This window comes from Bombus impatiens, unplaced genomic scaffold, assembly GCF_000188095.3.
Source record: "Bombus impatiens unplaced genomic scaffold, BIMP_2.2 scf_0155, whole genome shotgun sequence".
Classification (NCBI taxonomy): Eukaryota; Metazoa; Arthropoda; class Insecta; order Hymenoptera; family Apidae; genus Bombus; species Bombus impatiens.
Genome location: NT_176574.1, coordinates 582,291 through 595,591, shown reverse-complemented (window position 1 = coordinate 595,591; position 13,301 = coordinate 582,291). Strand labels below are relative to the sequence as shown.

Here is a 13,301-nt window from a genome sequence, read left to right as displayed (position 1 = left end):
TAATATAAAATAAAAGACGTCCTTTATACTCCAAGTTCAACATATATACGTATATGCAACGCAAACAAGACCGCGTGCGCACGCATATGAAGAGTAGGTGTGAATACGTATGCATGTCAATATCTGTACATACTGTTTGATATATGTATATCTTTTTGTACGATACTCTATAATATATAATATAGAAATTAGGTTAACTAAGTACTTTTTTCGACTAACTTGCTTCATTGCAGCTTCGTTATTATGTACTAATATATATAATCATATACACGTATGTGTTATTTGTATACATAATAGAGTATCAATATTAAGATTTGGAGAAAAGTTGATTTGTATATCATTAAACAGGTTATAGATAATGAGAAATCAAGGAAGTGATCGCTACTGAAATTTTGAAAAGAAAAATGACAGAAATTATTTTAGAAATTAAAAAACTTATCTCTGAATATTGGAAAAATATTTTTGCAGAAGTATGTGATGCAGTAGTTTATGTAGATCACTGTGCAATTGAATGTTTGCATTGGTACACAGGTGGTAAAGGCTATCTAGCATTAAAAGATGCTGGAGCAGTTGCAGTTTATGAGTTTGGCATGTATCATTTTCGAGTAGGTATATATATTTATAGGATTGTGAGATTTAAAAGAAGTAGAAAATGAAGTTTTAAAAAGATGAAAGACATAAAATCCATTTCTTGTCATTTTTAGTATGTCGAAGTAAAAGATACTAAAAAAGCTGTTATTATATCAACATCTGGTGATCCAGCATTTTATCAACGAACAATTAAAATGATTCTGGCAAAGAATACTTTCCAGAACTGTATTGTGTACTGCAGTGTACCTTGTGACACTATCAACCATTTGGGAACATTATCTGCTGAAGAAAAATTAGATTACAATAAATTAAAGAAAGACATTAAGGTTTGGATGACTTCAGGAAATCTTTCTCAAGTTGGTTAATCAATTATTTATTTTGTCTTCAAACTTGTTCCAAATTTATTTCAATTATAACTAAGACAAGCTTAATTTGTAGGAACCTGTTGTTGACATTATCTATGTACCGATTTTTATTGCCCTTTTAAATAAGGATTTATTTGTAACACCTCCTTTTGGAGATTTAATGCCATCTCTGGACACAAATATTCCAAAAGATACATTTGTTAAATTGAATTTCTTAGCATATTCATTTTATAATCTATTTGATAGTATAGGAGCTAAATTAGATATTTATTCACTTGGAAATTTAAGTGATCATCTTGCAAAGAATTTAGAAGATTATATGTCTAGTATTAATCATAAAAGTGTGAGTAGTAGAAAGTAAGGCACTGAAAAAATAAATTAAGATAAGTTAATGAAAAATAAATTTTACTTATTGTTGTTTTTATAGCATTTATCTGAAACTTCAGAAATAGGAGTCTCTCTTATTTTGATTGACAGAACATTAGATCTTTGTACACCTACTAGTAACAATATGGAATCTTTCCTTGCAAAAATATTACGTACGTTTCCTCATTTACCTCATCATGATAACGATGTAGCCATTAATATGTCACTTCTATTTGGGAGTGTAACGGTACAAATAAGTATATAGTTGTTCATATAACTGTTTTTGTTAATTTATGTGGATGGTGAATAATAGATTATTTTTTTATGGGTTTCAAGGAAGTGTTAAAATCATATGAAATACCAGGTTGTTTAGCAAGTATGGAAGATGAGATGATGGATCTTCTTATTTCACAAAAAGGAAAAAAGTTGTTAAATACAGTTAACCAATTTTTAAATGATATAACTTTAACAAAAGGTAGTCCAAAATTAAGAACACCAACAAGGATTTCTGGTCATAGCTTAGAAAAACTTCTTAGCAAAATTCAATCCACAAACAATATTGATTCTATGACAATTCATACAGAAAAACTTCAGGTAATTTTCAATTTTCATTTCTTCGAACAATGGACAAATCCTAGAGCTACTTCTTTTCACTTCGAAATATAGTGTATTTTAGCAATAATCAAAGCATCTATATCGCAAAAAGCTGATCAAATTGAGCTACTTACTAGCTTAGAAAAATTAGCTTTGCAAAATCTTTCTGTGAGTCGAGAATCCTCGAGTATACTCGTACAGGTAAACCTTTTTTTTAATTTCATTTTTACGACGATATGTGTCTACTTAATAAATATAAATTAAACAATTTTTTAGTTGAGTAATATTATACGAACGCGAATTCACAGGGGACTTGATGTTGAAAACTTATTAGCACTATTGATACATGTTTACTCACTTGCGGGAACGCAGATTCGATTTTCTACACAACAAGAACGCCGATTAGAAGAGTCAATTGCGGATGCAATTTTTGAAGATTTCCAAATTTTAAAAGAAAGTCCTTTGATGAATACAAAATCAGCCTATCAGCGTAATTTATTACTACTAGGTACATATTATTTGAGATCCATTCTTCTTAAAATATTTTAAAATTGTATTTGTTATTTTAGGTGGAGACGATGTTGCTGTAGCGCAAGAAACATCATGTAACATTGCAGCACGTATTCTCGATACTCTGAGATTAATCGCGGAACAACGTTTAATACTACAAGATTATAGGTGAAACCTCTACATGAAAACTTTTCTTTTTTAATTAATCTCTTAATAATTAACATTATCTATCTTGAACAAAATTATATTAATAACGAAATAATTATTTGCAGATTTTGTATGTTAAAGCCAAGCCCTCAAGAATCAACTCGATACATTAGTATATTAGAACAAGTTACAAAGGATATATTTAGTGTAGACATAAGTCGAGAACTACGAGATCTTCATAAAAAATCATCTTCATTTATTTCAGCTGGCTTTAAGTAAAAATTCTTCATTTGAAATAATTCATATGAATGAAATTTCTTAAAATATGATATTAAATATTAAGAATTTATAAATCTTCTTCCATTGCAGTTTAATTTTAGGGGGTAAAACAAAACGTCATCCTCGAGACAATCCCTATATTTTAATATACGTTGTTGGAGGCATTACTGCAGAAGAGGCAAAAGTAATTCAAGAAGTAGTATCTGCACATAGTAACGAAAAATCACCACATATAATATTAGCAGGATCTAGATTATTAAACCCTTTGGATATAGTGGATAAAATATTCTTTTCTTAATTATTTTTTTTTTTGTAGATATAATAGAAAAATTTGTAAATGTAATAGAATTCATCCTTCTCTTTCATCTATCTTCCATTTTATACCATTGGATAAAATGGAATAATGTATTTTCCTAATAATTTGTATTGTTTCTAATGTACATATAAAATTTGTCGAATTACACACCTTGCACAATTGTATTTTATAATCTATATTATTTGTAAGATAATTTCTTTTGTTATGTATACTTTCACATAATTTGGTATATATAGTTGCTACATTAAATCGAGTTGTTTGTAGTTTGATAATTTTTAACAATTTCTTTATATATGTATCAATTGTAGTAATATTATCTTCACAGTCTTGCCAATAATATGCTGTTATGCTGTCAATAGCAAGAAGTGCAATTTTGGTGTTATCAAGGAATATGTCATCCAGTGTATGTAATGTTAAAGAAAATTGTTCATTATTGTAACAATCAATGATATGCAAGTTGCGCAAAGAATCTTTAATAATAGTTGTCTTATCAAACTCTGTATCAATTGCTTCAGAAAATGATATATTGTCTGTATTTATGATACTGCTCATTAATTCAACCAATTTTGAAGTTTGAAAATGATGATCAGTATTTATCAAAATAGCTGAAGCATTGCAGCCTTTGATTGCATAATTATTTGGTAAGATACACCTTGCAAGCATTTGAGATAAAAGAAAAGTCTTACCAGATGATCGTTCTCCGCCAATTTCTATAATATCTGTGTTCTGAGGACCTTCAGAGAACAAAGTATCTTCGAGCCCATGTAAGCTCGGTTTTTCATTTAACCTTGTGAGCAATTCTGCTCCAGATTCAATCTGTGGTTGCATAGGTTTTATTTTTAATACTTTTCTTTATTTAATATATGCGTGTGAGTCAATCTTTATTTCTTTGTTATTTAAAATATCATTTAAATTGCTACAATATTTTTATTTTACAACATTTTACTTTTTACTATCAAGTTACTATCAATATTTCTCTTTTACATATTCTGTCTGTAAGAAACGTGAATATCATATACATATATATTACATTTGTATAGTATTGTATATATATAAAACTTTAAATAAGATATATGTATATATTGTAATGTTACAATATATATTATTTAAAAAAATTAATAAAAAATTAAAATAAATAATGCGTAAAAATAATAAAAGATAATGAAACAAAAGCTTTGGTCTTACAAAAATGATTGCAAATTAATCCTTAACTGAGCTTACATAAAAATCAGCAAGTTCTCCTATGAATGTAAGGAAGGACATAACTTAATTAATACTATATTGTAAAGCTATTAACCATCCGCTTTAAATGAAAAGATATTAATATACTCGGCTCGATGAGTTAAAGAAATGAGCAAACTTTTAAAAAGTGAGGTTAACAAATGAAGTTTTTTTTTGAAGGACGACTTAAGCTTCTATCGCAGTTTTTCGACTATTCGATAGGCTGTAAACTGTAAGCTGTAAGTGCTGTAACCATAGAGGTATAAAGATTGTCACGTGATAAGTTATTTCGTGTTCGAGTTTCATGAATCCTGAACTTAATGTAGAATATCAGGTGTTAAGAAATAGAGAGTAGGCAACAATCTTATTGTTTTTTATTTTTGTCATGTATGTTGTGGACGCGTATGTATATTAGAAAGTTTCTCATGATTGAACAAATGTTTTTATTTACTAAGGTATAAATGAAAAGATATAAATACGAAGATTAAAAGTGAAAAGAATTATATAAAGAAATACAAACGGAAATTGAAAAATTTTACGAATAAGAGGCAATTTTACGATTCGACACTTGGTAGATAGTGATAGTCAACAACAAGAAATTACATCGTGATCACGTGTGTATTAATGATTTAAAAAAAAATGTAAAGGTATCATTATTAAACGATTTTGGATATGGCATGAATCCAAAATGTAGTTTTTAATAGCTATATTAAATAAAGGAATTTGAAAAAATTTATTCCTTTAATATTGAAGAAGCATTTTCTTCTGGATTTTTATGTGAGGATTGAGTAATAAATGTGCTAAAAATTTTGAGTTTATCCATATAATTTATCCTGTTCTTTGTTTATATATATACTCCAATTTTTATCTCACAAGTTATTCTCCAAAACTTGTCGAAAAATGGTGCCACTTGGACCATCACCAGGGCATCAAACGTCTGTCAATAATACTCCAACTACTCCAGCCAGTGGCACTAAAAGTAGCTCAACGTTGGTGAGCAAACTCAATAATTTGTGCTCTAATATTTCTGCTCTCTCTTTCTCTCTCTTTCTAACCACTTTTATTAATATTTCTCTTCTTGTTTTATTTGTGAATAATATGGTTAAAATTCCTGTGTGCTTGTTGATTTTTGTAGAAACCGAATTATACCCTGAAGTATACCTTGGCAGGCCATACCAAAGCAGTCTCTTCTGTAAAATTCAGTCCTAATGGGGAATGGCTTGCGAGTTCTTGTAAATAAAAATGTTTCTAATCTAATATCAATTTTGTAAATGCTAAGTTTATCTAAACAAAATTAATTTTTTGCTTGTAGCTGCAGATAAATTAATTAAAATATGGGGTTCCTATGATGGCAAATTTGAGAAAACAATATCTGGCCATAAGCTTGGTATTTCAGATGTTGCATGGTCTAGCGATAGTAGACTATTAGTATCTGCTTCTGATGATAAAACTTTGAAAATATGGGAATTGAGTTCTGTAAGTTGACTACTTTTACTTTAAGAAATTATATTTAAAATGAATTTAGATTTGTATGAAGTCTAGAACTTTAACATAAATGTAAGATATTTATTGTAAATAACTTAGTTATGTATAGTTCTTTTTATTTTCAGGGAAAGTGCTTAAAAACTTTAAAAGGCCATAGTAATTATGTTTTCTGTTGCAATTTTAATCCACAGTCAAATTTAATAGTTTCTGGTTCTGTAAGTATTTCAGTATAAAAATTCATTACGTGAGATTCTTTTTAAGAATTACATGCAAGTCTCTGAATTAAGTACATAAGCACAATGATAATACAAGAATGAAACATGTCATAATATATACTTAAATTAACATGGAATAAAAAAGTATCGGAGAAAAATTTATGATAATACTTGAATTAAATAAGAGCATTCAAAACAAAAAGGTAGTTGATGTTAAATGGTATTTTATACAATATTTCGGAACTTTATTAAAAATAGCTTGTGTGTTTATATGGACAAAGACTTGCACTGTAAGTATATATGCAATATTAACATAATAAATATTATTAGTTTGATGAAAGTGTTCGGATATGGGATGTTAGAACTGGAAAATGCTTGAAAACTTTACCTGCTCATTCAGATCCTGTAAGTGCAGTTCATTTTAATAGGGACGGATCATTAATTGTATCTAGTAGTTACGACGGATTATGGTAAGTGTGCATATTTTTTTTGAATGTCAATACCTGCTTGTTAGAGAATAAATAAATAAATATGAATAACACCAATTGACATGATTGTTATGTAGTCGAATTTGGGATACCGCATCTGGCCAGTGTTTGAAAACTTTAATCGACGATGATAACCCTCCCGTATCTTTTGTAAAGTTTTCACCAAATGGAAAATATATTTTGGCAGCAACACTAGACAATACGTTAAAGCTTTGGGACTATAGCAAAGGAAAATGTTTGAAAACGTATACAGGTCATAAAAATGAAAAATATTGTATCTTCGCAAATTTTTCAGTTACAGGAGGAAAGGTAGGTTATATTACGTTCGTGTATACAATGCATTCGTTCGGTATGATTAAATCAATGTCGTTTAACTCATCTTTATATTTTTGATTTTTTTTGTTCATCAGTGGATTGTTTCGGGTTCAGAAGACAATATGGTGTACATTTGGAATTTGCAGACGAAGGAGATTGTTCAAAAACTGCAAGGACACACAGGTATAATAGATTATATTATAGAGATGATTCGATTTATATCATTATGGTGAAATATTGGCCTCATATATAATATACTAATCAATTCTTCTGTTTATTTTTAGATGTTGTGCTATGTACTACGTGTCACCCGACCGATAATATTATAGCTTCAGCCGCCCTTGAAAACGATAAAACTATCAAATTATGGAAAAGTGACACATAAAATATGTATGTTACTTACGATTTTATTAAAAATTCTACAAGGAGCGTTTGTATCTTTTAGAAACATCTTATTCAATCCTCCTTTTCTTTACTTTTTAAAATTTTTACATTTACTCAATTTTCAATCATAATGAAATTAATAATTTTAATAGATAATTCGCGCCTATCTTTCGGATAATTGTAGAAAGTAGAACTTGGTTTTATACAATTAGATATTAGGTTTACCATTATAATTGAATGAGCGCAATAAATCTAAATTGTCATGCATCGGTTAAGAAACAAATCCAAGAGTAAACGGTGTTTAGTGAACAATTTTCTTATCATTTCGACTTTATGTATAACCGATAGCTTTACGTTTGTAACTATGTAATTTACTTGTAAAGCGAATATGTACTCCTTTCTATTTATATGACACTAGAAAATAAAGCAATGTGTATAATATTTTGAACAGAATGCAATGGTTATATGTAACCTCTTTAAATATTCTAAAGAGGAAAAAGAATGAAAAAAAGATTATAAAGATATCCTTGTAACGAAAATATGTTTATGTAAAGAAAGTGACGAAAAGAAAAAAATATAAATATGTATTTTTTCGTACCTGAGATGAAATGTGCAGTTTGTACCTCTTTATTTGCAAATCAGGATGCAGCATAAATAAATGTTACTAGACCGAAGTATAAATTATAATACGATATTTCTTATTTTATTAAAGCATATTTTTTTTTTAAACGTACAATTGTGGAATTGAATTACAACACGCGATACACTGACTGGATTTTTGTCTATCGAAAAAGCAAACGAGTAACTCGCAATTTACAGAGCGAGTATATTAATTGGAATTATTTCCATTTATTAATGACCGAGATAATGAAAGGAACTTAGTAAGATGTATAAGAGTGTGTTTGTGTAGAGGCGCGCATGTGCACGCATATGTGTATGAGCAAAGAAAGTAACATTGAAAATAAGATGAAACTCGAGAGTTTGAAGAAAGTCGTTATACTTTTATGTAAAAGAGCGCATTTCCTTTCAACAGCATAGCATTCTTCCAATTTTTCTTAACCAAGTTTCTTCAAAATATCACTTATATACGTAGGATCCGTTATTTCGTCCAATAAACCTAAAACAAATATCAAAAAAATTTATTTGTATTTAATACATTTGTTTTCGTCTATACAGTGACAATCAAGAATCGTTCGAAACATAAGATACATTGGGTATGATAGACATGATATATTGATTAATGCTAAGTAAAAATGAAAAATGAATAATTTTTTTACTAGAAAAATGCAATTTTTCTTACACAAAATAAAACACGGTCAGAAATTCTTCTATCATTTGGCTTTACGTCATTTCTTTTTTTACTTACCTACAACATCACAAAATTCTTCGAAAGATGTGCAAGGTAACAGTTCATCGCGGTACGTAGCTAACACACGTTCCGAGGCTTTTAACATGGCTTCATCATTATGTCTAATATATTCAGCCAAGACTGATGGCCACTGATTATCGGACAATACGTTAACTTTCTGCGATGAAATGAATAAAAGATGATAAGATTAAATAAAGGATTATTCAAAACATTATATAATCAATAAGGAGATGTAGACTGAATAAAGAAGAAGAGTGTACCTTGAAGAAATTGGCATAAATACAATCGACTAGACCAAAGAAGATTAAGGCGCTTTTATATACCGCGTAATGCTTAACGGTAATGTCGACAATAGTTTTTGTTGGACTCGATGGTGAAACATATCGCTGATGGGCAAGAACAATTAATCTGTTTAGATGAGCAATTCTGTATGTTTTCCAACGAGCTGGTGTATGAAGCAAAAGAGACATTGTGCATTGGTAAAATGGTCCTTCTGCTTCGTAACAATTTTCAAGCCAACTAGAACCTGGTAGCGTTTCTAAATATCCAACTAACGTTTTGTCTGCCCGAGTATCTGCTAGCGTACTAGAAAAATATATGATTCATGAGATTTAAATGTTAATGAATAATAAATGTAGCACATGCGAGAAGAAATAGAAAGTAAAATTAAATAAAGCTGCTATTCGACGTACGTGTTGATTACGTAAAGTGCTGTGTGAATTAAATAAGGGATCAAGTGCATGTTCGATTGTGGACCGCCTCCGCCACTATCTTCATGAAAACTCTTCTCTTGAGCGAATCGCAACAGTAGCAATTTTAAATCATGGACAGTGGATGGGTAAGATATATCGCGATGGCTGGTACACTCTTGCAGGTAAGTATTATGTCTTGCTAAACAACTAGCAAAAGCAGATTCCAATACTTGAGGACCCCATAGTGGTAAAAGTCCATTGCACTTAGTATTCGCATTCTGCAACGCTGCACTCTCCCACTCATCCCTGCCGCGTGCCAGTCTTACCGCAGACATATGACAGTCTACATGGACAACATTGAAATGTGTAACAGTAGTATATCCTACTGTCTTCCTTTGTTTCGTTTCAAATTCCTCAACGTTGCAACGTTTCGAGAAGGTATAAATAGCCAAAACCTGAAAACCAATTAAGTAAATAACAACGAATAGCTATGAGTGTAAGTATCAATAGGAAACTCGAAAATAATTACAAAGACTTAATTAATCCTTAGTTGATACTTGCTAATAAGAAAGAAACGTAGCTCTTTCGAGATCTCTTAGTCTCTCAACGAAATTTCATTCTTACCATGTTTGGCTTGAATTTGTATCCTTCACGACAGATTACGCAAACCAATCCCGTTTCATCACCTAAGTCTTCCATTTGTTGAAGGATTGCTCCGCTAGCCACCACTTGACCTTTGTCATTAGTTTGCATACCTAACGCACCCAACTGTCTTTCTCTCATCGCCATTGCCAGACGTTTCTTCTCGCTACGCGTATGCTGCCGGGCCTTTTCGATTAATTCGGCAACGCGTTTGTTCGTGCATAACGCTTCCAATAAATTCTCTGCTAGAGATCCGACATGTTCATCTGAAGATACTTGTTCCAATCTGTGTATTATACTAATAGTAAACTGTGACACTGCCAACTGTGTTGGTTCATGATCGGTTGCTAGGCCAGTTAAGAATCGTAAGATATATTTGAGTGCCGGTTTTGATATATAATCCTTTAATTCATCGCTGTCCGTTCGTAATAGTGTAGGCTTAAGGCAAGGAGCCCGCACGGTTATATATTCGAAAGCATCTTTTACAATCCCCATGCTTATGATGTAATCTTTTAGAGTGTTCCCAATTGCGTTTCGTTCGATAGCTTGAGTCAGAATGCAAAATAGCTCGAGCTTTTGTTCATCCTCTGGTGTATGTTCGTGATCAAATTCGTAAAAGTCTAACACGGGTTTGAAATAATCGCAGAGGAGGGCCATTTTCTCACGATTTCCATATGTCAAAGCGGCTAATACACGTGCGAGTTGTGGTAATACATTGCTTTGCCTGACCGCGGTCGATTGAGCGCAAGAAAGAAGCGCTTTTATGTGCTCCGGGCCACTGGATGTCCGTGAAAAAGCTTCGAGCGTAGATAATGATGCATGCGTTAAGATCGTTTCTATGATTTCCAACAGCTGTTCGGTAATTTTTGCCTGCCAGTTCTCCGATTCGGTTGCAAGACAACGTTGTAGAACGTCCAAAAACACCATCACCGCTCCCAATTTACTTAAAACTTCTTGATTCTTTTTCACCTTGACTGAGAGTCGGAATAGTTTAAGAAGGACCTGAAGTAATGGTCGAGCTCGATTTACATTTTGTATTGCCGCTAATCGGTTTACCATTACTTGAAGACCACCGCAATCCGCTAAAACGTTCGCCATTTTATAGACTTCTTCGTTGTTTACCTCTTGTTCGCTGTTTGCATTTAAACTTTCAACAAACTCTTCAGTCGCGTCTCCAAGCAATCCTCGCATTCGGTATACCACGCGCATAGCATCGCATTCTCCGCCTTCTGGTACCCAGATCTTCTTGTAGACCTCCTTTACAGGCAAATCAAGACTGATTATTTTATTGTTAACTAAAAGCTCCATTCCATTATCATCCTCCAAGAGAGCGATCAATTCGCAATCTAGGCAAATTTTATTCTTCACGTCCCGCATAAGTGGTCCTAAGCCAGGTTCTAAACTGCTATAAGGATTTCCTAACATTCTACCTTGAAGAAAATCTTCTTGCTGCGAATCTTTCTCTAGTGTCAGATAAAATTCTCCGACATCATTTTCCTCCGGGTAAATGATGGAACAAAGCCTTTCAAAGATGAATACTGGTGTACGCACATCCTCGACGCTATATTTTTGCACCGTTTCCACGCAGATTGCCATGAAAGCTTTTGTCTCTTCTTCGGTTCCAGTGGTCATCTCTTCAAGGAGCTCCAATAACTTTTTCTGTGTGTCGTCGATTAATCTTGTTCGCTGAACGACCAATCTTCTTAGGGAAAGATAACCATTGAGCACAGCACCTACTAAACGGCTTTTATATTGTTGTTTAATATTTTCTTGTTCGAGGAATGTTGCCATCAGTTCGGTAAGCATTTTCAATGAATAACCTTGTGCCAAATCACTGGTCAACGTCGTCTCTTCCAGTCGATGGAGCTCCTCGATTTCCCTCGTTAATAAATCCGCGAGTAAAGTCATAACTCCTCGTACTGCTAAGAACTGCTTCCATGGTGGCTGTCTAATTAAACTTTGGTACAATGTCAGAAATTCTGTACTACTCTCACCGGCCGTACGTAATTCCTCTAAATAACACGTAAGCAATACGAGCACTTCTTTCTTTCGTTCCGTTCCCTGACAGAGGCTTTCTATCATATTACAAGCAACTTGTCGCGCCAGTCGCGAACTTGGATTAAACAAGACCTCCTTTAACCAGGCTCCATCAGCCAATTTTAGCGGTTGGATACCTTGCGCACCTCTTAAGTACCGATTATGCCATCTATGTCCGTATTTTTCCATTAAATAGAGCGCTCGAATCTCTTCCTTCTTCAATGGTTTGCTCGAAGATTGTTGTTCCATTTTCTTCGCGGCAGGCATACGACGAATCCATTCGGAATATGAGTGCTTTGGGTCACCATCCAACCATTTGTTTACGTCGATGGTAATACCCTCAGTTGGTTGAACGGTTGCTAACGACTCCACACCCCTGTCTTTAGCTTTCTTTGAGACTACTGGTTGCTCTGGTTTTACCAATCCTTGCAATATCTTTAGACACGGCAAAATAATGCTTTCCATCACGACTGGACTTTTCGATTCTTTACACGCCATCAAGAATAACTGCATCACGCAACGCAGTTTCTGTTCCCAACAGGTGTCCTCTTTCTGAATCAAAGCTGCTAGTAGCGCCATTTCGTGACGTACAGCCAACGATAAATCCGATGTAATAACGCGACCACGAAGCGTCAGAGTGATTCGACCAGTCAACAAAGAGCAAAGTTCTTTAGTAGATTGCGCATTGTCTCTGGTAACTAGACACAACAATTGTCGAACTTCTTCCTGCATTTGCACGGTACCTTTGCGTAAATTATGCTCGACCAGCTCCTGTATTAATCCTTGTTTACATAGAACCTCTTTAGCTACCTGATTAGTAGCAAGAGCACGTAACAGAGTCAGACAATGTTCCGTAGCTGCGGTCGCACATCCATAACAACGACCTACCGTTTGCGGATTCACGCATCCGACAGCAGGCAACTGTTGATGTGGTATCGTTGATGCCGTTATTGTTGCCGATTGGGGAACGGTCATCATCGCCGTCGCTGTCGTTGCTGTCGTTGCTGTCGTTGTTGTCATTGTTGCTAAAGATTCTTCTTTGCCTGCATTACTACTCGTCGTCGTCGATGTTGTATCATTACTTGACGAACAACCAGCAATAATTTGGTCTCGCTGTTGACGATCATATGCTACAAGTTCTCGTCGGCAAGCCAAAACTCTTTGTATAATTTTACTCAATTCTTCGAAAGACGTTTTACATTCGCCACAGTATCTTTGAGCAAGCAATTGTATGGCTCTGTTTACTTGAGTACCGCCACTTGATACTTGGATAGCGGCTGCCGCC

General features: G+C 33.1%; 4 protein-coding genes across 13 annotated transcripts in view; 2 read left to right on the top strand and 2 right to left on the bottom strand.

The window, feature by feature from the left end:
• The first annotated feature begins 10 nt into the window (after positions 1 to 10).
• Positions 11 to 3,328, top strand: LOC100742543 (sec1 family domain-containing protein 2). Of its 5 annotated transcripts, none has more exons than XM_012382569.3 (11): positions 11 to 97; positions 349 to 605; positions 705 to 947; positions 1,030 to 1,299; positions 1,384 to 1,569; positions 1,659 to 1,916; positions 1,989 to 2,117; positions 2,193 to 2,424; positions 2,468 to 2,594; positions 2,699 to 2,848; positions 2,943 to 3,328. In XM_012382569.3, the coding sequence occupies exons 2-11, from the start codon at positions 405 to 407 to the stop codon at positions 3,148 to 3,150; spliced, it is 2,004 nt and encodes a 667-aa protein (XP_012237992.1). In that variant the 5' UTR covers positions 11 to 97; positions 349 to 404; the 3' UTR covers positions 3,151 to 3,328. The 5 variants fall into 5 exon arrangements, with proteins under 5 accessions (XP_012237992.1, XP_012237993.1, XP_003487592.1 ...); XM_012382570.3 differs by lacking the exon at positions 11 to 97 and adding an exon at positions 110 to 271 and having other exon boundaries at positions 356 to 605; XM_003487544.3 differs by lacking the exon at positions 11 to 97 and adding an exon at positions 110 to 271 and having other exon boundaries at positions 2,486 to 2,594.
• On the bottom strand, positions 2,927 to 4,666 carry LOC100742894 (DNA repair protein XRCC2). 2 transcript variants are annotated; one of them, XM_012382573.3, is made up of 2 exons: positions 4,390 to 4,666; positions 2,927 to 4,161 (listed from the first exon to the last, which is right to left on the bottom strand). In XM_012382573.3, the coding sequence occupies exon 2, from the start codon at positions 3,994 to 3,996 to the stop codon at positions 3,202 to 3,204; it is 795 nt and encodes a 264-aa protein (XP_012237996.1). In that variant the 5' UTR covers positions 3,997 to 4,161; positions 4,390 to 4,666; the 3' UTR covers positions 2,927 to 3,201. The 2 variants fall into 2 exon arrangements, with proteins under 2 accessions (XP_012237996.1, XP_033175396.1); XM_033319505.1 differs by having other exon boundaries at positions 4,354 to 4,487.
• A 38-nt stretch (positions 4,667 to 4,704) lies between these two features.
• LOC100742659 (protein will die slowly) lies at positions 4,705 to 7,782 on the top strand. Its single transcript, XM_012382572.3, has 8 exons — positions 4,705 to 5,382; positions 5,525 to 5,621; positions 5,702 to 5,865; positions 6,000 to 6,089; positions 6,420 to 6,559; positions 6,655 to 6,886; positions 6,988 to 7,075; positions 7,177 to 7,782. The coding sequence occupies exons 1-8, from the start codon at positions 5,290 to 5,292 to the stop codon at positions 7,275 to 7,277; spliced, it is 1,005 nt and encodes a 334-aa protein (XP_012237995.1). The 5' UTR covers positions 4,705 to 5,289; the 3' UTR covers positions 7,278 to 7,782.
• A 171-nt stretch (positions 7,783 to 7,953) lies between these two features.
• Positions 7,954 to 13,301, bottom strand: part of LOC100742420 (E3 ubiquitin-protein ligase UBR4) — a 22,723-nt gene continuing 17,375 nt past the window's right edge. For all 5 annotated transcript variants that reach the window (XM_012382562.3, XM_012382565.3, XM_012382564.3 and 2 more), the window contains 5 exons: positions 9,962 to 13,301; positions 9,338 to 9,792; positions 8,906 to 9,230; positions 8,643 to 8,802; positions 7,954 to 8,393 (listed from right to left, as the gene is read on the bottom strand). In XM_012382562.3, coding sequence (XP_012237985.1) covers positions 8,332 to 8,393; positions 8,643 to 8,802; positions 8,906 to 9,230; positions 9,338 to 9,792; positions 9,962 to 13,301 — 4,342 coding nt within the window. In that variant the 3' untranslated portion in view covers positions 7,954 to 8,331. The remainder of the gene's footprint in view (positions 8,394 to 8,642; positions 8,803 to 8,905; positions 9,231 to 9,337; positions 9,793 to 9,961) is intronic.